General features: G+C 40.7%; 1 protein-coding gene across 1 annotated transcript; it reads right to left on the minus strand.

Moving 5' to 3' along the window:
- Nucleotides 1–10,641: 10,641 nt before the first annotated feature.
- LOC129165130 (zinc finger BED domain-containing protein 4-like) lies at nt 10,642–11,597 on the minus strand. The gene is made up of 2 exons (XM_054747463.2): nt 11,030–11,597; nt 10,642–10,894 (listed from the first exon to the last, which is right to left on the minus strand). The coding sequence occupies exons 1-2, from the start codon at nt 11,578–11,580 to the stop codon at nt 10,642–10,644; spliced, it is 804 nt and encodes a 267-aa protein (XP_054603438.2). The 5' UTR covers nt 11,581–11,597.
- Between the last annotated feature and the right edge of the window lie 6,054 nt (nt 11,598–17,651).

The following is a 17,651-nucleotide window of genomic DNA, read 5'->3' on the forward strand; positions in this document are numbered from 1 at the left end:
AATCCAATTTTATTTATAAAGCGCATTCACATGGCATTACAACCAAACAAGGCGCTGTACACTAGAAATGTTGGTTAATTAAACAAGCGATATTTAAACATGTTGAACACATATAAAAAATAATAATTTGTGGTACAAATTAATAAATGTCTAAATGTAATAAAATCTCCCTTTTGTTACATTTAGAGTGTTTTGGGTTTTCGGTTTAGTTTAAAATATCACCTTGAGGTTGGTTTAACCGCCCAGTTTAGAGTTTGGAACTTTGGAGATTCTTATTTTGGTCCAGAACCCTGTAATCTTTGCACAGTGGGACATCCCTAGTTATTTGTACTTTTGTTTTAATTCCCCACAGGCAGAATTAGTTTTATTACTCCCAACCTGTGGATGGAAAGATTTGGTTTTTTGTAGTTGTAAATAAACCCGATCATCATTTTAACTTTTAAATCCCACATTATTGTCCCTTCCTTTTTGCACATGAGCCAAACTCCCCAGGAAGAGTCGTAACACCACTCGCCTCACGCACATAAGTGACCAAGACGAAGCAGCATGGAGACACTCCGTCTCCAACCACCTCTCAGGCAGCAGCCTGCACTCCCAAGTTCTACACGTCACCAGAACATAACCAACCAACACAATAAAAGCAGTGTTATACAAAATGGGAGGCCTGTAGTGTTTATTCTCTTACAGTAACAATTAATCAACTTTTTGGAGGAATTTATTAGAGATTTTTTGGTTTTTATTAACTGTGCAATAGAAAAATAATCATTAGATTAATTGTATAAATAGTCATTAGAATAGTCGACTATTCGATAAAATAATCGTCAGAATAATCGTTTTAAAAATAATCGTTTACCCCCAGCCCTATCATGTTCTGAGGTAATGATTTAACCCAAGACATGCAGAATCAATACACTGGAGCAGGATGTGAAAAAATAAAGATTTATTGGGTAACTAGAACTCAGGGTGAACTGGAAATCCAGTGAATGGGTTAACGGGAGCAGCGTCTGAGGGGAGGGAAACAGAGGTGAGTCCTTGATTGATACTGTAGTACGGTAGGGGATGAGCTTGGTTGGAGGACTTACAGACGTAGCGTGGTGGAGGATCTCCAGGGAGGGGTGAGCTGGGAGAGTGAATGAGTGTTCCGGGATGATGAAGAGCGGCGAGGTTTTACAACCGGAGGGGAGGAGAGAGAGAGAGAGCCAGTAGTGCTGGGAGCAGTTAGTGCCGTGAGGAGGACGGGAACCGGGAGTGAAGTCCAGAAGTCGTATGGTCGGGTTGTAAATCCAAAAACTCACAGCGAGGATGTGATGTATGAAGAGATGACTGAGCCTGAGACAAAACGAGAACAAACATCTGAGCCAAAGGTCGCTAGCGAAAAGTTCAAAGATCGAGGTAACACTGTGGTTGGAACTCTACTAGTAAGGCGTAATCATCCGGTGGCTTAGCAGTGTCCTCCGTCCTCCTTATGAAGGCCAACCGCTGATCAGCTGATTGATCACAGCTGCTGCTCTCTGTCATGAAATCAGAAAACTCACAAGACAGGTGATGTCATGGTGTGTGTGGAGTGCTCACCTCCCAGCTCACAACACAAATATGCCCGTACTTCCGACTTTGTCTTCTTTGAGGGATAAAAATGTCCTCCTGAGCGCTGCCGTCTCCTCCTTTGGCCATTATTTCAGCTTTAGCTTCAAGAAAGTTTTGCTTGTAAACAACGAAGCGCGCAACTTCAGCAGATGATACAGTGGCTGGTAAGGGTCACCGCGCCTACACCGCAGCCACGGTAAACCCACCAAGATAATATAGTTTTTTAAAAAAACAAGACGGTTATTATTATTGTCAACTTTTTTTTTTTTACCGGGGTTTACCGCTACACTGGTTACAGTGACAACCCTACGCGGCTGATCGGTCTGCTTTGATCTATTTTGAAAACTCCGATCAATACCGATAGGGGCGCTATCGGCCGATTACGATCAAATGCCGATCCATCGGTGCATCCCTAGTTACAACCACATTTCTGCCCCTGATCTGAGTCCAAGTTGTTTGATTTTTGAATATCTTCCAATACTGAGTCCTGTTCTGATACCAGGTGGTGATGCAACGCATTGTAAAAGAAGAAAGAAGTCGTCCTTCTGTCTGTATTTGTCATTTTGTTATTTTAGCCTGAAAAGGTCACTCATTCAGGAAGTACATTTAACAGGAATCAAGATAATTTATTGCTATTGCACAGGTGTACAACCAAATATATTTTGCACCTACTATAGACAGCTCTAGTAAGAGGTAGTAAAATAAATGTAAAATAAATGCAACTACAGAGATTTATCCAGTGTGATCTACAGCTATGTTAGCTGAGATCTTTTTCCTGTCAGTAGAAAATTCTTGATCCCATTCCATGTTCTCACTGAACTTAACACTAAACATGAGAGCTCTGCTACCAACCTAACAACAACACCCTTTACACAAAGGCACCATCATCACATACGTGGCAGGAGTCTCAGAGAAACTTAGAAGAATCTTCTCCAAACACAACATTCTGGTAAACTTTAAACCCAACAGCACCCTCAGACAGAAACTGGTTCATCCAGAAGACAAAACACCCAAACAGAAGCTCAGTGGGGTCATTTATGCAGTCCAGTGTAGTGAGGACTGTCCAGATGTTTACATTAGAGAAACTAAACAACAATTACACAAGAACATAACACAACACAGGAGAGCCGCCTCTTCAGGTCAAAACTGCAGTCCACCTTCACCTGAAGGACAAGGGACACGCCTTTGAAGATGACAAAGTCCACATTCTGGACAGAGAAGATAGATGGGGAGAGGAGTAAAATGTGGAAACCCCACTTTAAATAGGGGAGGGGCTTAGATTTCACCTTTCCAGTACCAATAATGCAGCTTTGAATTTCATTCAGTTTCAGTCTAGGTCACTCCTTCCTGCATCTAATCAACACGATGACTCACCATCAATAGAGGCTAACGACTCATCAGGAGATGGAGAGGTGGGGTTCTCAGAGTAGTTTCTGCTCTTTAAATAACAACAGACAGCTACAGCTTATGAGCTTGACTCTCCCATATTCCAGTTAGAACTGACAAAGCTCCTGAGAGGAGAAGTGAAATGTTTTAAAGAAACCAAAGAAGTCCAGTTACCTTCATTTGAACCCTTTGGAGTAATAGTCAATAATAAAAAAAAACATAATAAAGTAATAAAACGTATATAATTATGCTCACATTCACTTTTACCATCTCTTTGTGGGAGGTGGAAAATTTATCACGGTTAACCCTCTTATGACCATAAATATAACTGGTATTTTTTTTTGTTTCATGGCTTTAAAATTGAAATAAAATTGTAAAATGTTTGTAACTCTGCTCCTTTTTCCAGAACAACCTCTGCTTTCAGTGTCTGGTTTGTATTTAGTGTTTATTAAAGTCTGTAAAACTGTAGCTTAAATGAAAAAAATAAACTGATTTGAATTTTCTTTACATTTATTACTAAACAGGAACTTCAAAATGACTTGAGCAAACTATGTCAAAAGAACTACCGGTGTTTAAACTCAGAACTGTGTTGCAAACACTCTGAAAACAGTATGACCCCTGACCTCATGTTAACCAGTTTAATGACTGCAGCCTGTCTGTGACCACAGGTCTATGCTCTGGTCCAGATAACGGGATACAGTAAAATAAATACTAGGTATCATAAAATAACACTCATAGGCTACTTCACAGCTGTAGCTACATTTCTACCAGCATTATGGAGATCAATAAGACAAATAAATGGTTAAATGTAAACATTTCATTACAAAAAGTCAACTAATAAAATTCTGAACTGATAAAAATATATTTTCAGCTAAATAAATATTTATTGTAAGTATAAATAATGCTGGAATGAAGCTGAATCATTTAGTAAACAGTTGAGTGTTCAAATAAAAACCAGTGTGACTTTAATCTGTCCCTCCTCATGTCACCATCTACAGAAACAGCCTTCTGGGACACCTGACCAACCAGGTGGATTTATTTGTGACGTTTCCATAACTTTATAAAAGCTGCTGATGAAGATGATCAGACTGTCTCCTCCCTTTGGTTCTCTGCTCTCCTGTCGCGTTCGCTCCGTTTCTTTCTGTGATTCTGCAAAGCTGGTTTCCTTCTAATAGCGATTTTTGGAGTAATATGAATTACATCATGTAATACCTCGTTGGAAAGCTCGTTTTATGTACTTTTAGAAACCGTTTGAATTATTTTTACTCAGAGAATCTAGAGTGAGAAACGTCCGTGATTCTTTGTTGTGAGTTTCTTCAACACTTAAGGAGAAGTCTCTCTCCTATCAGCTACATAAAAAAGAATCCTGGTGACATTTGTTCATAACTTTTCTTTGTCATTCATGTAATCTAAAATGTAAACAGTTTCTCCATTAACTGTTCAGCTGCTCGGATGATTGAGTCTGGACATCTCCTATTTCTTTTCGAGGTTTCTTTCTCATCAGATGCAAACTGACACCATGACCAGCAGCTTTTACAGCAAACATTGGCACATAAACGGATCCGCTGATGATCAAATGCACCTGAGTTTAGATGTCACCCGCCTTTATTGCCAATAAAACAAAAAGAAGAAAAAAATGGTGGGGAATGAGGAGGCGGCCGGCCGAGCAGCATAAAGACACCACAGCGTTGTCTCTTTTTTTTTGTTTTAGTCTAGCTAAACTACAGGACAAATCACGTTCTGTTTCAACTCATAGGACGATTCGGTTTTTTTATAGGAAGGTTGGCAACCCTAAAAATTAACTGTCAGTAACATCATAGCACCCGGCCAACAGTAGAAACTCCGTATAATAAGCAGTAAGATGAGTTATTGTAACTGACTTTAAAAAGTGAGCAAGCAGGACGATGACAATAAACTACACCTGAACTTGGTTTATATTTGACCCAGATAACTTCTTACCTGAAATTCAGTTCTGCCACTTGGACAGCTCGGGTTTCTCCTCCTCCTCCTCCCTCTTTTCTTCTCCAACTGTCGCTGGGCTGAGGCTCCATCACTTCCTAAATTGATATTACTTGAACCTTCACTACCAAACAACTGTGAGATTTTAACACATTTGCCAGCATCAGCCTGAAGGGCCAGTTTCTTTTTTAGTCAAATTTTCTCCGCTCCTCTCCGTTTTTTGTTCTCCAATTTGTTAAGCTCGTCTGTCTGTTTACTGAGACTCAAACAACTGGCAGGTGCATCAGACCTCTGGCTATTGGTCCAGCCCAGAGTGTATTATGACCAATTGGCCAATCCACCAACTTTTACGAGGCGTCGCGTGGGGCGGCGCGGACAAGTTGTCCGCAACAACTAGAGGCCAGGAAAAAAATAAATAAAATACAGACACCGGCCCATAAAAGATGAAAGGGTCGGCCCAGCGGGCAGTTGCCCGCTATGCCCTATGGCCAGTCCAGCGCTGGTGGAGGCACGTTGCTCAAAGCTCTCAGTGTAAAACATTGAGCCAATGATCCCATTGGCCACACAGACCCAATAACACTATGAAAACTGAGAAAAGTGACAGATCGATTAAACTGAAAGTTATACTAGAGTATGTATATGTTTAGTGTATTTGTAAAGTAAATGTATTTAATTTTTATTATTAAAATGAAACAAATATTTCAAGAATATATTTTTAGATTTTGTGTATCTTTTCATTCAGTAGGACTTAGATGAAGTTATTAAATATTACAGTTATTCTCTAGTAGCCTACAAACATTTCTATGATTCAATAAAGAGATTTCAGTCATACTTGACTTGTGAAAGCTGATTTGAAGTTTGTTATTTTTTTTAGCCATATTTAGAAGGAAAATTTCAAATATATTAAAATCAATATGGAACTATTTGGATTTTAGTAGTTTTCATTAGGGCCCGACCGATATGCTTTTTTTCGGACCGATACCGATATAAAACTTTTAACAAAGGTCGATAGCCGATATAATGGCAGATAAATCTCCCTCACAAAAAAATAAATACAAATGTTCTTAAGATTAAACCCTTCATTCTCTGCCTTTTTGATGCTAACTTATTTCTATATTACACACCAAAGAACTGTCTCAATAACTCACTAGGGTTTCCAAGTAATGCAAATAAGATTTATTTTGCAATCTCAAAAGCAACAGAACACACAAACTACTACTGAAGATGAGCAGATGCTGCAGATGACATCACCGGATGGATCTTTAGTGAAGTAGGCCCACACCTTACTACGACCCTCTTTTTCCATCTGTAATAAAATAATCAGCATAAAAGTACAGTTATATATCTGTTGATACCAAGACAAAGTAAAATACATTAAATGTGGCATTTTTATACTTAAAAGATTGAAAAATTATCATGTAAATAAATGATATCAGACATTGTGGCTCAAAACCAATGGCTCTGTTTTTGTTTGGTTCCCCGGCTTTCTCATTTAGTATTTAAGTCTTTATTCCTTCCACTGAATTTTCTACTCTGTTTGTTGTCAGGTTTTTTTCTAGTTATTCTTCTTTCCCTTTTAGGATTCTTTCTTCTTTAAAAATATTTTCATTTATAGTTCCTCCTATGTTCCCCTGTTGTACTCTGCTCCCCCTCACAGCTCCTCCTCATAACTAGTCCTCTGTCATCTCTCACTCCTCAGTGCATACGGTTCAGTTTCAGTCATACTCTGCTGGTTTCAGCGTCCTAGCTACCTGATTTTATTTCTGTCACCTGATTTTTGGCATTAAAATACTTTTGAGTTTTACACTTTTGTGTTTTGATCCTTTCCAAAGCAGACAGTATTAGGGAAATAAAAATAAGATATGTTAAATGACTAGTATGTGGCAATGTATAAGCCTTATGTAAAATATAAGGCTGAAAAATGCAATAGATTTATTCTGTTGTAGAGAGGGATGTTTATTTTCTCGTATTATCGCCCCTACTCCTCTCCCAGCTATTTTTTCGCAAGCCGCGGGTGAACCGCGTGAGTTTGAAAAGACTGCTGAAGAAGAGTGGAGCAAATTGTCTGAGAATATTCCAGAATGTCTACCAGAAAAAGGCCAATGTTACTTACTTATTGGCTGTGTCTCAATTCAGGGTCTGCATCCTTCGAAGGACCCAGCCCACCCGGCCGACGTGGGCTGGGTCCTCCGTCGGCCGGGTAGACCGGATGTTAACGGCTGTGAATTGGGACAGGCCTAGCCTTCATGAACTCCCTCGGCGAACGTTCCGTCGCCTAGCCACCGTGGAACCGCTGGGCAGAAGGGAGAAGGAACTTTAAACAATGGAGTTCGACGTTTTATTTAGCTTTTTAACCCCCAGAAACCCAAATTTAGAAAACTGCAAAATCTTTTTTTAACCTTTCACATGTTGTTCTAGGAGGCCAGATAAACGGGCCTATTTACACATTTTAACAGCCAATAGTGTTGCAGAACTGAACAATAGGACCTATTAGCAATGTAAATGTGGTTTTAAAAAGAAAAGAAATGGGGAAGGTTTATTTTTGTGGACTTAAATCTGATGTTGTAATATTACAACCGTGGGTCTCTGGGGGTTAATCATTTCCTTGACTGTTGGAGAGCTAATTCAGAGAAAATACTTTAGACAAGCTGAGCCTGAGCAAAGATGTGATAATAGTTTTTAATACTTTCTAAGGGTCTTAATTTGACCAAAACTGATTTATCACCTTTTAAGACTTTTCAAGACCCATTGGGATACCCTGTAGTAAACAATTCTCATTTGTAAACAAAAATAAAATTCAAGAGTTCAATGCAGAACTGATTTTATTTAGATATTTCTTTTATACGTACATGTTTAATCTTCCTTAACCATTTTTTTCTAGCAAAGTAAAAAGCTGTCAAATTTCGTCCTTCTCTCCTGGGCCCTCTGCAGCCTCATGTCCTCCCAGATCAGCTCAAGAAGCTGGTCATCGCTGGCACCTTCCCCTGGATGCCCATTTTCTCCAGAATAGTCCTAACAAACATGTAAGAAAAACAACAGGAAGAGAGAATATAGAGAAAAGAGGACAACGGGTTATTCCTTTCATGTTTTTGCAGAAAAAATAAACTCAAACGAGTTTTTAAAATATGAGAAGTTATTGTACCTCCATGCCACAGCCGCCGAATACTTTGCTCCGGTGATCATGTGGTCCATCTCCGCCCTAAGCTTAATAAATTCCCTGGTTTTCTCTTTTGTTCCTAAAATACAAACTTCTATTAAAATCAGGGGGAAACGTAGCGGGAGAAGTACGACACCGAGCGGCCGAACATACGAGCCGAGACCGCAATACAAGCACTTTTACTGCAACATTTCTAACTAAAATAACGTTCACGTATCACAAAAAGTCCTTAACCTAACAGTTTTCAAGTTTCTACTTACATTTATATGCACAATCCTCTCCGACAGCTCCCGCTTCACTGTCCGCCATTGTTTTTAAGTTTTTCTGCCGGCCGGCCCGCAAGGCATCTTGGGAAATGCTACCTATTGAAGGATACACCCGACCCATCCTTCATTCAGGCGAAAAGAAGGCCGCATTCGTCGACCGCATTTGAAGGAGTCTTCGAATTGGGACAGGCCTAGTCGCGGCGCTGTGACGTAACCGGCCGACGAATCCGGCCGACGTAGGATGCAGACCCTGAATTGAGACATAGCCATTGTCCTGCATGACTAAAGGGGAAGCAGCGTGAGCTCTGCCTAGAGCGTAATGCTGCGGCAGTTTTTATTTTATTTTTTCAGGTTAACTTTTCAATACGAGGCCACGAGCCACACAATAAACTTCGGAAGCATGTTGAGGGGAAACATACTTTTATCATTGCTTATTTTACCATTCAACTTACCACTGACACAACAAATACAGTATGCTTAAAACTGAAGACTTAACTCCTACTTCCTCATCACCGTCTCGTCTCTGCTTGACTCTGCTGCTCCGCTGCATGTGTGCTGTGACGGTGGCTCCACCCCACGAGGAGTGGAGCCCACAACATGAGTTCATAAAGCTGGCGCCTTCTGCTGGATAGGTAGCGCTATATCGGCCGTCTTTTTGGCCAATAGCCGATAGAGTTAATGACCCCTATATCGGCCGATAATATCGGCTGGCCGATATATCGGTCGGGCCCAAGTTTTCATGTTATGTGATTCAATAAAATTTTAATTTGACATTTTATGTTCTCTCTCTTTGTTGTAAAAAAGTTAGATATGTTTTAGTGCTTAAAATTAATGCTTTGCATCCGTTCACACCTGTAGCTGTTGGTCAGCTAATAGCCATGTAATTTCAGGACATGTTGCTTCAGCTATTAACGATCTACTTTTACATCTTTATTCTGAATTGCTTATTCCGTTTTAGGCCAGTCTTATTATTGAAATGAAAACAAAAAGAAAGGATGCTTATGGAGAAATACAAAATTGGCAAGATATTATTGATGATCAATATCCTCCAGCTCCGTTCTAATGACAATATCCCATCTATGTGTGTGTTGCTGTCCAACTGTCAGCAGACCAGGTCAGTTGAAATGGCAGAGAAATGAAAAACAGCAGACATCAGGTCGTTTTTTTAATGCTCCAGAACGTCAAGTAGAAACTTGCATTTTGATAAAGACATCTATAAGAAAGAAATTAAATGCCTATGAAACTGTTTCTAAATGGTTTCATTTAGGGATGCTCCTATCAGGTTTTAATCTGCCGATCACCGATACCGATCAGCCAAGAGGCCGATCATGGCTGATCAGCCGATTACCGATACCAATTACATAGATTGGCTGTAAATTGTTCATTTAGCTATGGTGAGTTCTAATGCATGTGTTACATATTAATTCAGAAAAAACATGGTTTTACTTCACGTCAAATTATGTAATATCAGTAACAATTTATAAGAAATTGAAAACATTAAGGCTCTCTTTAGGCTACAAATAGTGCAAAAAAAGTCAATATCTCACATCACCGCCTAAATCAAATTAAGTAACCAAGGATTCATTCAGATTCAAATGGAGCATGTATTCTATTAACTATAACTTAAAAAATCAAAAATACCTGAGGCCATGAATTATCAAACTCTGTTTATTGTTATACCAAAAATGAAAGTGCTTACCATTCTTATAATGTATAAAATAAGCATGACTCTTTTTCTCAAGGTAAATAAAATGGCACATTTGTCACTTATAACGTATAAAATAAATATGACTCTGTTTCTCAAGGTACCGGTAAAAAAAAAATAGCACATTTGTCACTTTCTTATAAAGTATAAAATAAATATGACTGTTTCACAAGGTAAATAATGTAGCCCATTTGTCACTCGAACAACATACATATGGTCTTAAAGACCCTGAAACAGAAAACTGGCACAACTTAAAGTGCAACTGCTTTAAACAGGGAAACGTGTTAAACAGCATTTGTGTATGCTAAATATTTATGACGTGTTTGACTTGTTGAGAAGCATCATGGGAAGATTCTTTTTAATAAAGAGGAGCATCTCTGCTTTTTCAGTCATGAGTCTATTCCTGTGTTCATCTACAATGTTGGATGCAGCACTGAATAATCGCTCACTCTCTACTTTTGTGCAGGGTGCAGACAGGTAGGCTCGAGCTACTTTAGCAAGGTCTGGAAATCTCTCCTTATTAGTTTTCCAGAATGCCAAAGGTGATGCACTCCGAGGGATTGGTGGCTCTGAGAGATAGACAATCATCTCTGATGGTGCTGGTCCTGCTGGAGTGTCAGTGTGAGCCTGCCGTGGGGTTTCTTCTGCCAGGATTTCACCGAACATGGAAGAAAAGGATCCTGGTCGTGACACTTTCTCTGCTCTGCTGGTGGTCCTGTGTTGCTGGCTTCAGCTTCTTGATTTGGGTCCCTCTGAGAGGCCTTTGTGATCAGACGAAGAAGCTGTCTGTGTGTCTCGATCTTGACTGCGTCTTCAGAGTAGAATTTGTCTTTGTATCTAGAATAGGGGTGGGGGGACATCACATTCATTTCTTATTAAACTTGTAGTTTCTGGCAACTTGAAAACAAAATAATTAACTATGGATAAGTAAATGCTTACATTTCAGCATTATTTATTTTATAAATTTCTCACCTTGGGTCCATGATGGTGGCCAAACTGTAGAGAGGTTCCTTTTCGATATCAGCAAATCTTTTGGAGACAGCTTCCAGCAATGTGGCCTTAGTTGTCTTCACACCATGATCTGCTGCAGCATCTTTGGCAAGTAGGCGCTTTAAAACCAGCACAGAGGGTATGACATCAGCAGCAGATGCAGTTGATGAGCATATTTCTTTAGTCAGCTCTTCAAAGGGTTCCAGGAGTAGTGTTGTGCTTTCAATCAGGTCCCACTGGGAAGATGTAAAGGTAGCAGGTAGCTCAAAGTCAGCAGCATAAACGCCCAAAGCTCGTTTTTGCTCCAAGAGGCTGCGGAGCATATAATAGGTGCTGTTCCACCTCGTGCTGACATCTTGCTGCAGTCTTTTGGTGGGCTGTCCCAGTTGTTTTTGTACACTCTGAAGTCTTGCATATGCTAATGGAGAGTGCCTGAAGTGTCCCACAATGTGTCTCCCTTTGGCAATACTGTCACTTATGCTGTGCTGTGACAGCACAGCATCATGGATGGCCAGCTGCAGGGTGTGTGCCATACACCCCAAACTTGGTAACCCAGCATCTGCCATAGCTTTTGTCATGTTTCTGGCATTGTCTCTTAGTATCACATGTACCCTATCTTTTGGAATATGCCATGTTTGAAACATTTGTTCAAATGCAGCTGCTAAAGCTAGTGCAGTATGGGAACCGGAAAACTCCTGGGCATGCAGAACAGCTCTTTGAAGTTGAAAGTCTGCATCTATCCAGTGAGCTGTTAAGCTCAGCATTGACACAGGACTGACATCTGAGCTCCAAATGTCACTTGTGAAACTCACAGAGGATGAGACGCTTTCTTTAAGGAGTCCCTCGATGAAAGAATACACTGTCTGGTGGAGCTCTGGAAGGGCTACGTCGGCAAAATATTTACGTCCCGGTAGAATGTAGCGAGGTTCCAAGTGGGTTAGTAGTCGGCGGAATCCGGCGTCTTCCACAACTGAAAAAGGCTGGTCGTCTAGTCCAATAAACTCGATGATTTTTCGGGTAATTTGCTTAGCCTTTTGACTGTCACGCTCATATGGGCGAGTGTTTCCAAGCGTCGGCTGCGTTAGCTGCCGTCTGACTGTGGCTGCATTAGCATTAGCTGGCTTCTTTTCAATGTCTGCGGTGAGCCTCAAAAACTCACCATGCTCCGCCAAGTGTTTCGTCTTTAAATGTCGGATCAAATTCGTTGTGTTGAATTTTTTTGAAGTGCTTCCTCCGCGGGGTATGTTTTCGTTGCAAGTGTTGCAAGACGCAAACTTAATATCACTCTCGCACACCGAAAAGAAGTTCCACACGGCAGACATGTTTGTCTTTGCCGGTTTGCCGCCACGCGCATGCACACTAAGTAGGGAGAAGCGGAAGGGTGAACTACCGGCCGGGAAGAGTAAATGCCAGATCGGAAATGAAAGGCAGTGATCGGCGATCACAGATCACACACTTTTGCAGGAAAATCGGCCGATAATTATCTGTGGCCGATCAATCGGAGCACCCCTAGTTTCATTAGGCAAAGTCCAGTCACTTGAGCACAGGCAGCCAGAGCCTGTCAGACACAGGCACAGAGTCACAGGTCAGTCTCTTATAAGAACATACAGTGTTGTATGTAGAGAGCATTTTTTTCATGTCCCCCCCAAAAATTACTCTCTGAAGTTTTACTGTTTATTGTCCCCCCCAAAATTGAAATGGGATTTCCGCCCTTGGTTACAGCATAAGTTACTGAGTTTAAAATTAGAAAGGTAGCAGTGGATATAATGCTTTTTGGTTTACATGTTTCAATAGCATTAAGATAAACGAGTGTTTACGATCTTGACAGGGTTTCCTCCAGTGCTTATTAGGCCAGGTTTTCCTCCCCCCACCAGGCTAAGCATCACTTATTCATGTAAAATTTATTTATTTTATCATGTCTGACTTTAACCGCATCTAATACTGTATTACGGCGTGAGCACAACAGCGACAACTTAAGATAGATGTGTGAGCAGCCTGAGAGGTCGGGTGTTTCATCTGAACCCTTAAAACCTCCAGCAGGCTACGCTGCACTATTGACGTGTCAGCGCGCGGCGCTAAATGTAGTCTCCAAATAATAAATAAGAGGTGCATTCATCTGTGTATCTCCTTTGATCCGCATTAGTGATATTCTTAGCACCAGAACAGTGAAGCAAAGAAACAGATTTCTGAGTTTGTTAGTAATTTTATGTTAGTAATTTTATTTATTAGGTGCATCTAACCTGTTCTATTTTTCTCTGAAATAAGATCAAATTAGTGCTTCTATGGGTTGTCTCCACTCTGCACTAGAAATTTTTACTTTAGTTAGAGACGTGTCATAATTTCTCCCCAAGCCCCCCCCCGGCCGGCCCCACCGCCACAGCTGGAAAAATTCCTAGGGGAAACACTGCAGCCTTAAGCGTGGAATTGTTATGATAATGCTTCTTGTTTAATGTTGATTGCATTCCAGGTGAAACAATGATAGGAGTAATTCGCTTACTTTCCCATTCAAACGTCTTCACCCCACAGCGGTCAATAACCTGTTTGCCCTTACGTAATAGTGCCTGACACCAACAATGACATCACTACCTTTATTCCGACCAGTAATAATGACACGCCCACATATCAATTAAAACATCAAGACCAAAGAAAAGGAAACAACATATTTGGCTCCTACACACTGGCCCCTAATTGTTATTGTCAATAACAATTTAAACTAAATAGAGTAGGACCAACCATAATGATCAAGGTCAATTTATACTCCATTAACAAGGCAAAGTTTTGTCACTGGTCTATCCAAAACATTGGTTTTTGTTTGCAACCTGTCTGAACGTACCAATCCATTCTTATCTGGAAAGGTTTTCAGAACTCTCCCAAGTGGCCAAGAGCCATGTGGAGCGGAAGGATCCATAATCACAACCACCTCTCCAGGGACCAAACTCCTTCTTCTTGCGTTCCATTTTTGTCTCTCTTGGAGTAAAGGTAAGTATTCATAGATCCATCTTTTTCAAAAAAAATGTCAGCAAGATACTGTACTTGCTTCCAACATCTTCCCATGTATTGATCTTTAGGTTCAAACACGCCTGGTGGAAAAGCAGGTTTACGCTTTAAAAGAAGAAGATGATTAGGTGTTAGAGGTTCAAGATCGTTGGGATTGTCTGAGAGTTTTGTGATTGGTCGATCATTCAAAATGGCTTCTACTTCACAAAATGTATGAAGTCCATCATCATCCAACCGTTGTTGATGTAGTACTGAGTTGAGAACCTTTCTCACTGAACGGATCATGCTTTCCCACACACCACCATGATGTGAGCCTGTTGGTGGGTTAAAACTCCAATGTACCTCAATCTGTGACAAAGCTCCTTGAATCTTGTCCTGATCCAATGCTGCCAAGGCTTCCTTCAGTTCTCTTTGTGCACCAACAAAGTTGGTGCCATTTTCGGATGTCAAATGTGTCACCTGTCTTCTTCTGCTGATAAAACGCCTTATAGCATTTATACATGCATTAGTGTCTAATGAGGCAGCAACTTCCAGATGAACGGCTCTACTGGACATACAGGTGAAGATAACACCATACCTCTTGCATGTAGATCTTCCTCTTTACTTCAAAAGGTCCAAAGTAATCCACTCCTGTGTTGGTGAATAGTGGCAAATCAGGAAGAATCCTAATTTTTGGCAAATCAGCCATTTTTTGTTCCATTGTTCTTCCATTATAACGGCTGCAGAAACTACATGCACCAGTGATCTTTCTTACTGCTGAATTTCCATTGGTAATCCAAAATCTTTTTCTCACCTTTGACAGTGTATGAGTCCGTCTACTGTAGGGCTGGGCAATATGATGATTTTAGACCGTTTTACGATCTACACATCTGACGGTCTGTCATTTTTGAGAGACCTTTTTATCACGATTCACAGCTCTGCTGTTGAATTTCTGCCTCTGAATGAAAAGGGAACTTACCTCAGGCGAATGACACGCCTTTGTTTGACCCTTACCCGATCAGAGTGAGTCATAGTAATATATTATTAGTGCCCCACTTGTTTTCACCTGTGTGTGAACAAACATGGCTTCGGCCGCGGCTGAGAGTGACAACAAGGTTTTCGTTCCGAAGAGGAACGCCTCGTCCATTATATGGAACTGGTTTGGTTTTTTACCAGATGACAAAGAGCAGCGAAGCATCATTTGCAAGGAGAGCATAAAGGCAAGTGATGGCAACACCACAAACTTGTTTAATCACTTGAAAAGAAAGCATCCCAAACAATACAATGAGAGCCAGCTGGCAGCTAAAGCTAAAAAGCCTGCGGCTGCAGCGGCAGCGGCTAGTGCTTCTTCCAGGCATCATATGCTAACAGAAACACTCACAAAACTCACTCCTTACAACAGAGACAGCAGACGATGGAACAGAGTGACAGATGCAGTGACGTACCACTTGGTTAAAGATTTGTGTCCCGCGCGAACAGTAGGAGTGGGATTTAAGAAAATGATAAAAACATTGGATCCGCGCTACGAGTTTTCCAGCCGCAAGTATTTTTCGAACACCGCCATTCCACGCATGTACGCTGAATGCAAAGTGGGAGTTGCAGAAAATATTCAGAATGCGCAGTTTTTTGCTACCACAAGCGATCTCTGGTCCTGCCGCACATCAGAGCCATATTTGAGCTTAACTATCCACTACATGAGCAACTGGGAGCTACTTAGTATTTTGAACAAGTTAATGTTTGCACAATACGTTTGCAATTGACACTTTTGCACTTTAAATATGTTTACGATTTTATTTTATGTTAAGTTACTTGAAAAACGAGAAAAACTGATTTTTGTAATTGTTTCTCAGGGCTTTTATTATCTCTGGTGTGAGTTTAAAATATAAGTGCGATGGCACTGTGTTGATTATCCCTAATATGAATAAATATTTATTCAATGTGTCTCTTCTTTAATACGCAATTGAAGTTATGCTATTCATGGATAAAAAACCGTGATAAAATCGAAATCGTGATAAAATATTGGAAAAATCGTGATATTCTATTTTTGCCATATCGCCCAGCCCTAGTCTACTGTGACCTAGATTCTGATGTACATGTCGGATGATGAGAGCAGAGATGTGCTGGTCTTTCGAGAGGATATATGGATATTTAACTTCTTCAGGCATTGATCCTCTGCTCAATCTTCCACCCACTCTCAGAAAACCATGCTCCAAAACTGGGTCCAGTTTATAAATTGAACTTTATCGACTCACTATCCTTGTTCCTGAAGACAAAGAAAGAATCTCCTTGCTAAATCTTTGGTGCTGACGATTACGAATTATTGCAAGTTCTGATTCCATCAAATCATCCAATGTCAAAGCACCTCTTTTTGTAACCATTTGACTGGTGGTCTGCTTTGACTGATCCTGCAATTGCTTTTTTGAACGACTTCGGGCCAACAACATGACTTTCAACCTCAAAAACCAAGCAACTGTTATTTTGAGCTTCTTCCAGTCAGAGAAGTACAAGATGAGCTGGTCTGTAGGACTATTGTCATGACCTATATTAATGGTGTTCACTGTTGCCTCCTTCTTCACTTCTTGATCATTACAATCCAGTGATGTATCCAAAACTGGTTCGGGCCACTCTTCTGGGCATCTCCAAAGAAACTGACGTCCTTTCAACCAGTTGTTCTTTTCCAAGAAATCTGAGACTTTCATTCCTCTTGACGCACCATCAGCCAGATTGTCTTTGGAGCTGACATGTCTCCATTGTGAAGGTTATGACACTTCTCTGATGGTTGAAATTCTGTTGGCCACGAATGTGTGAAAGCGTTTGTCCTCATTGTTCAGATATTTTAGTACTGAAGTGCTATCTGTCCAAAAAACTGAAGCTTCCAGTTGGAAATTGAGCTCCATCTTCAGCAAAGTGTCCATTGTGGCAGCTAAAACAGCTGCTGTCAGTTCCAACCTTGGAATAGTAACAACTTTTAATGGTGTTACTCTGGCTTTGCCAAGCAGAAAGTTAACCTGAATGTCGTCCTCTGGATTCAACATCTGAATGTAGGTTACAGTTCTGTATCCTCATTCACTTGCATCAGCAAAGTGGTGTAACTGTGCAAGTTTGATTTTCCCAAACTTCACTGGCTTGATGCATCTATTTACATTAAATGTAGTCAGTTGATCCAGATCCTCAACCATTTTTTCCATTGGTGTGAGATGTCTTGGGGTAGATCACCATCCCATCCACAGAGTCTCATACAGAGTTCTTGCTGCATTATTTTGGGGAGCAGAACAGTCGGTGCCAAAAATCCCAGTGGATCATACACCGAACAGATAGTTGACAGCATACCACGCCTGGTAAAGGATTGCTGTTTCATCTCCACCTTGAACTTAAAGGTGTCAATTTCCATGCACCACTGAAGGCCAAGGGTCCTTTCAACAGGAAGTTCTGTTTGCTCCAGGTCCAGATCCTTTAAGCTCTTGGCTCTTAAATTTTCTGCAATGGATTTTAGCACCGTTCTGCTATTGCAGCTCCACTTGTCCAACACAAAACCACCCTTTTCACATAAGCGGCTTAAATCCTTTATCATTTGGATTGCCTCTTCTTCGGTGGGAGAACTTTTGAGACAGTCGTCCACATAAAAGTT

This window comes from Nothobranchius furzeri, chromosome 16, assembly GCF_043380555.1.
Source record: "Nothobranchius furzeri strain GRZ-AD chromosome 16, NfurGRZ-RIMD1, whole genome shotgun sequence".
NCBI lineage: Eukaryota > Metazoa > Chordata > Actinopteri > Cyprinodontiformes > Nothobranchiidae > Nothobranchius > Nothobranchius furzeri.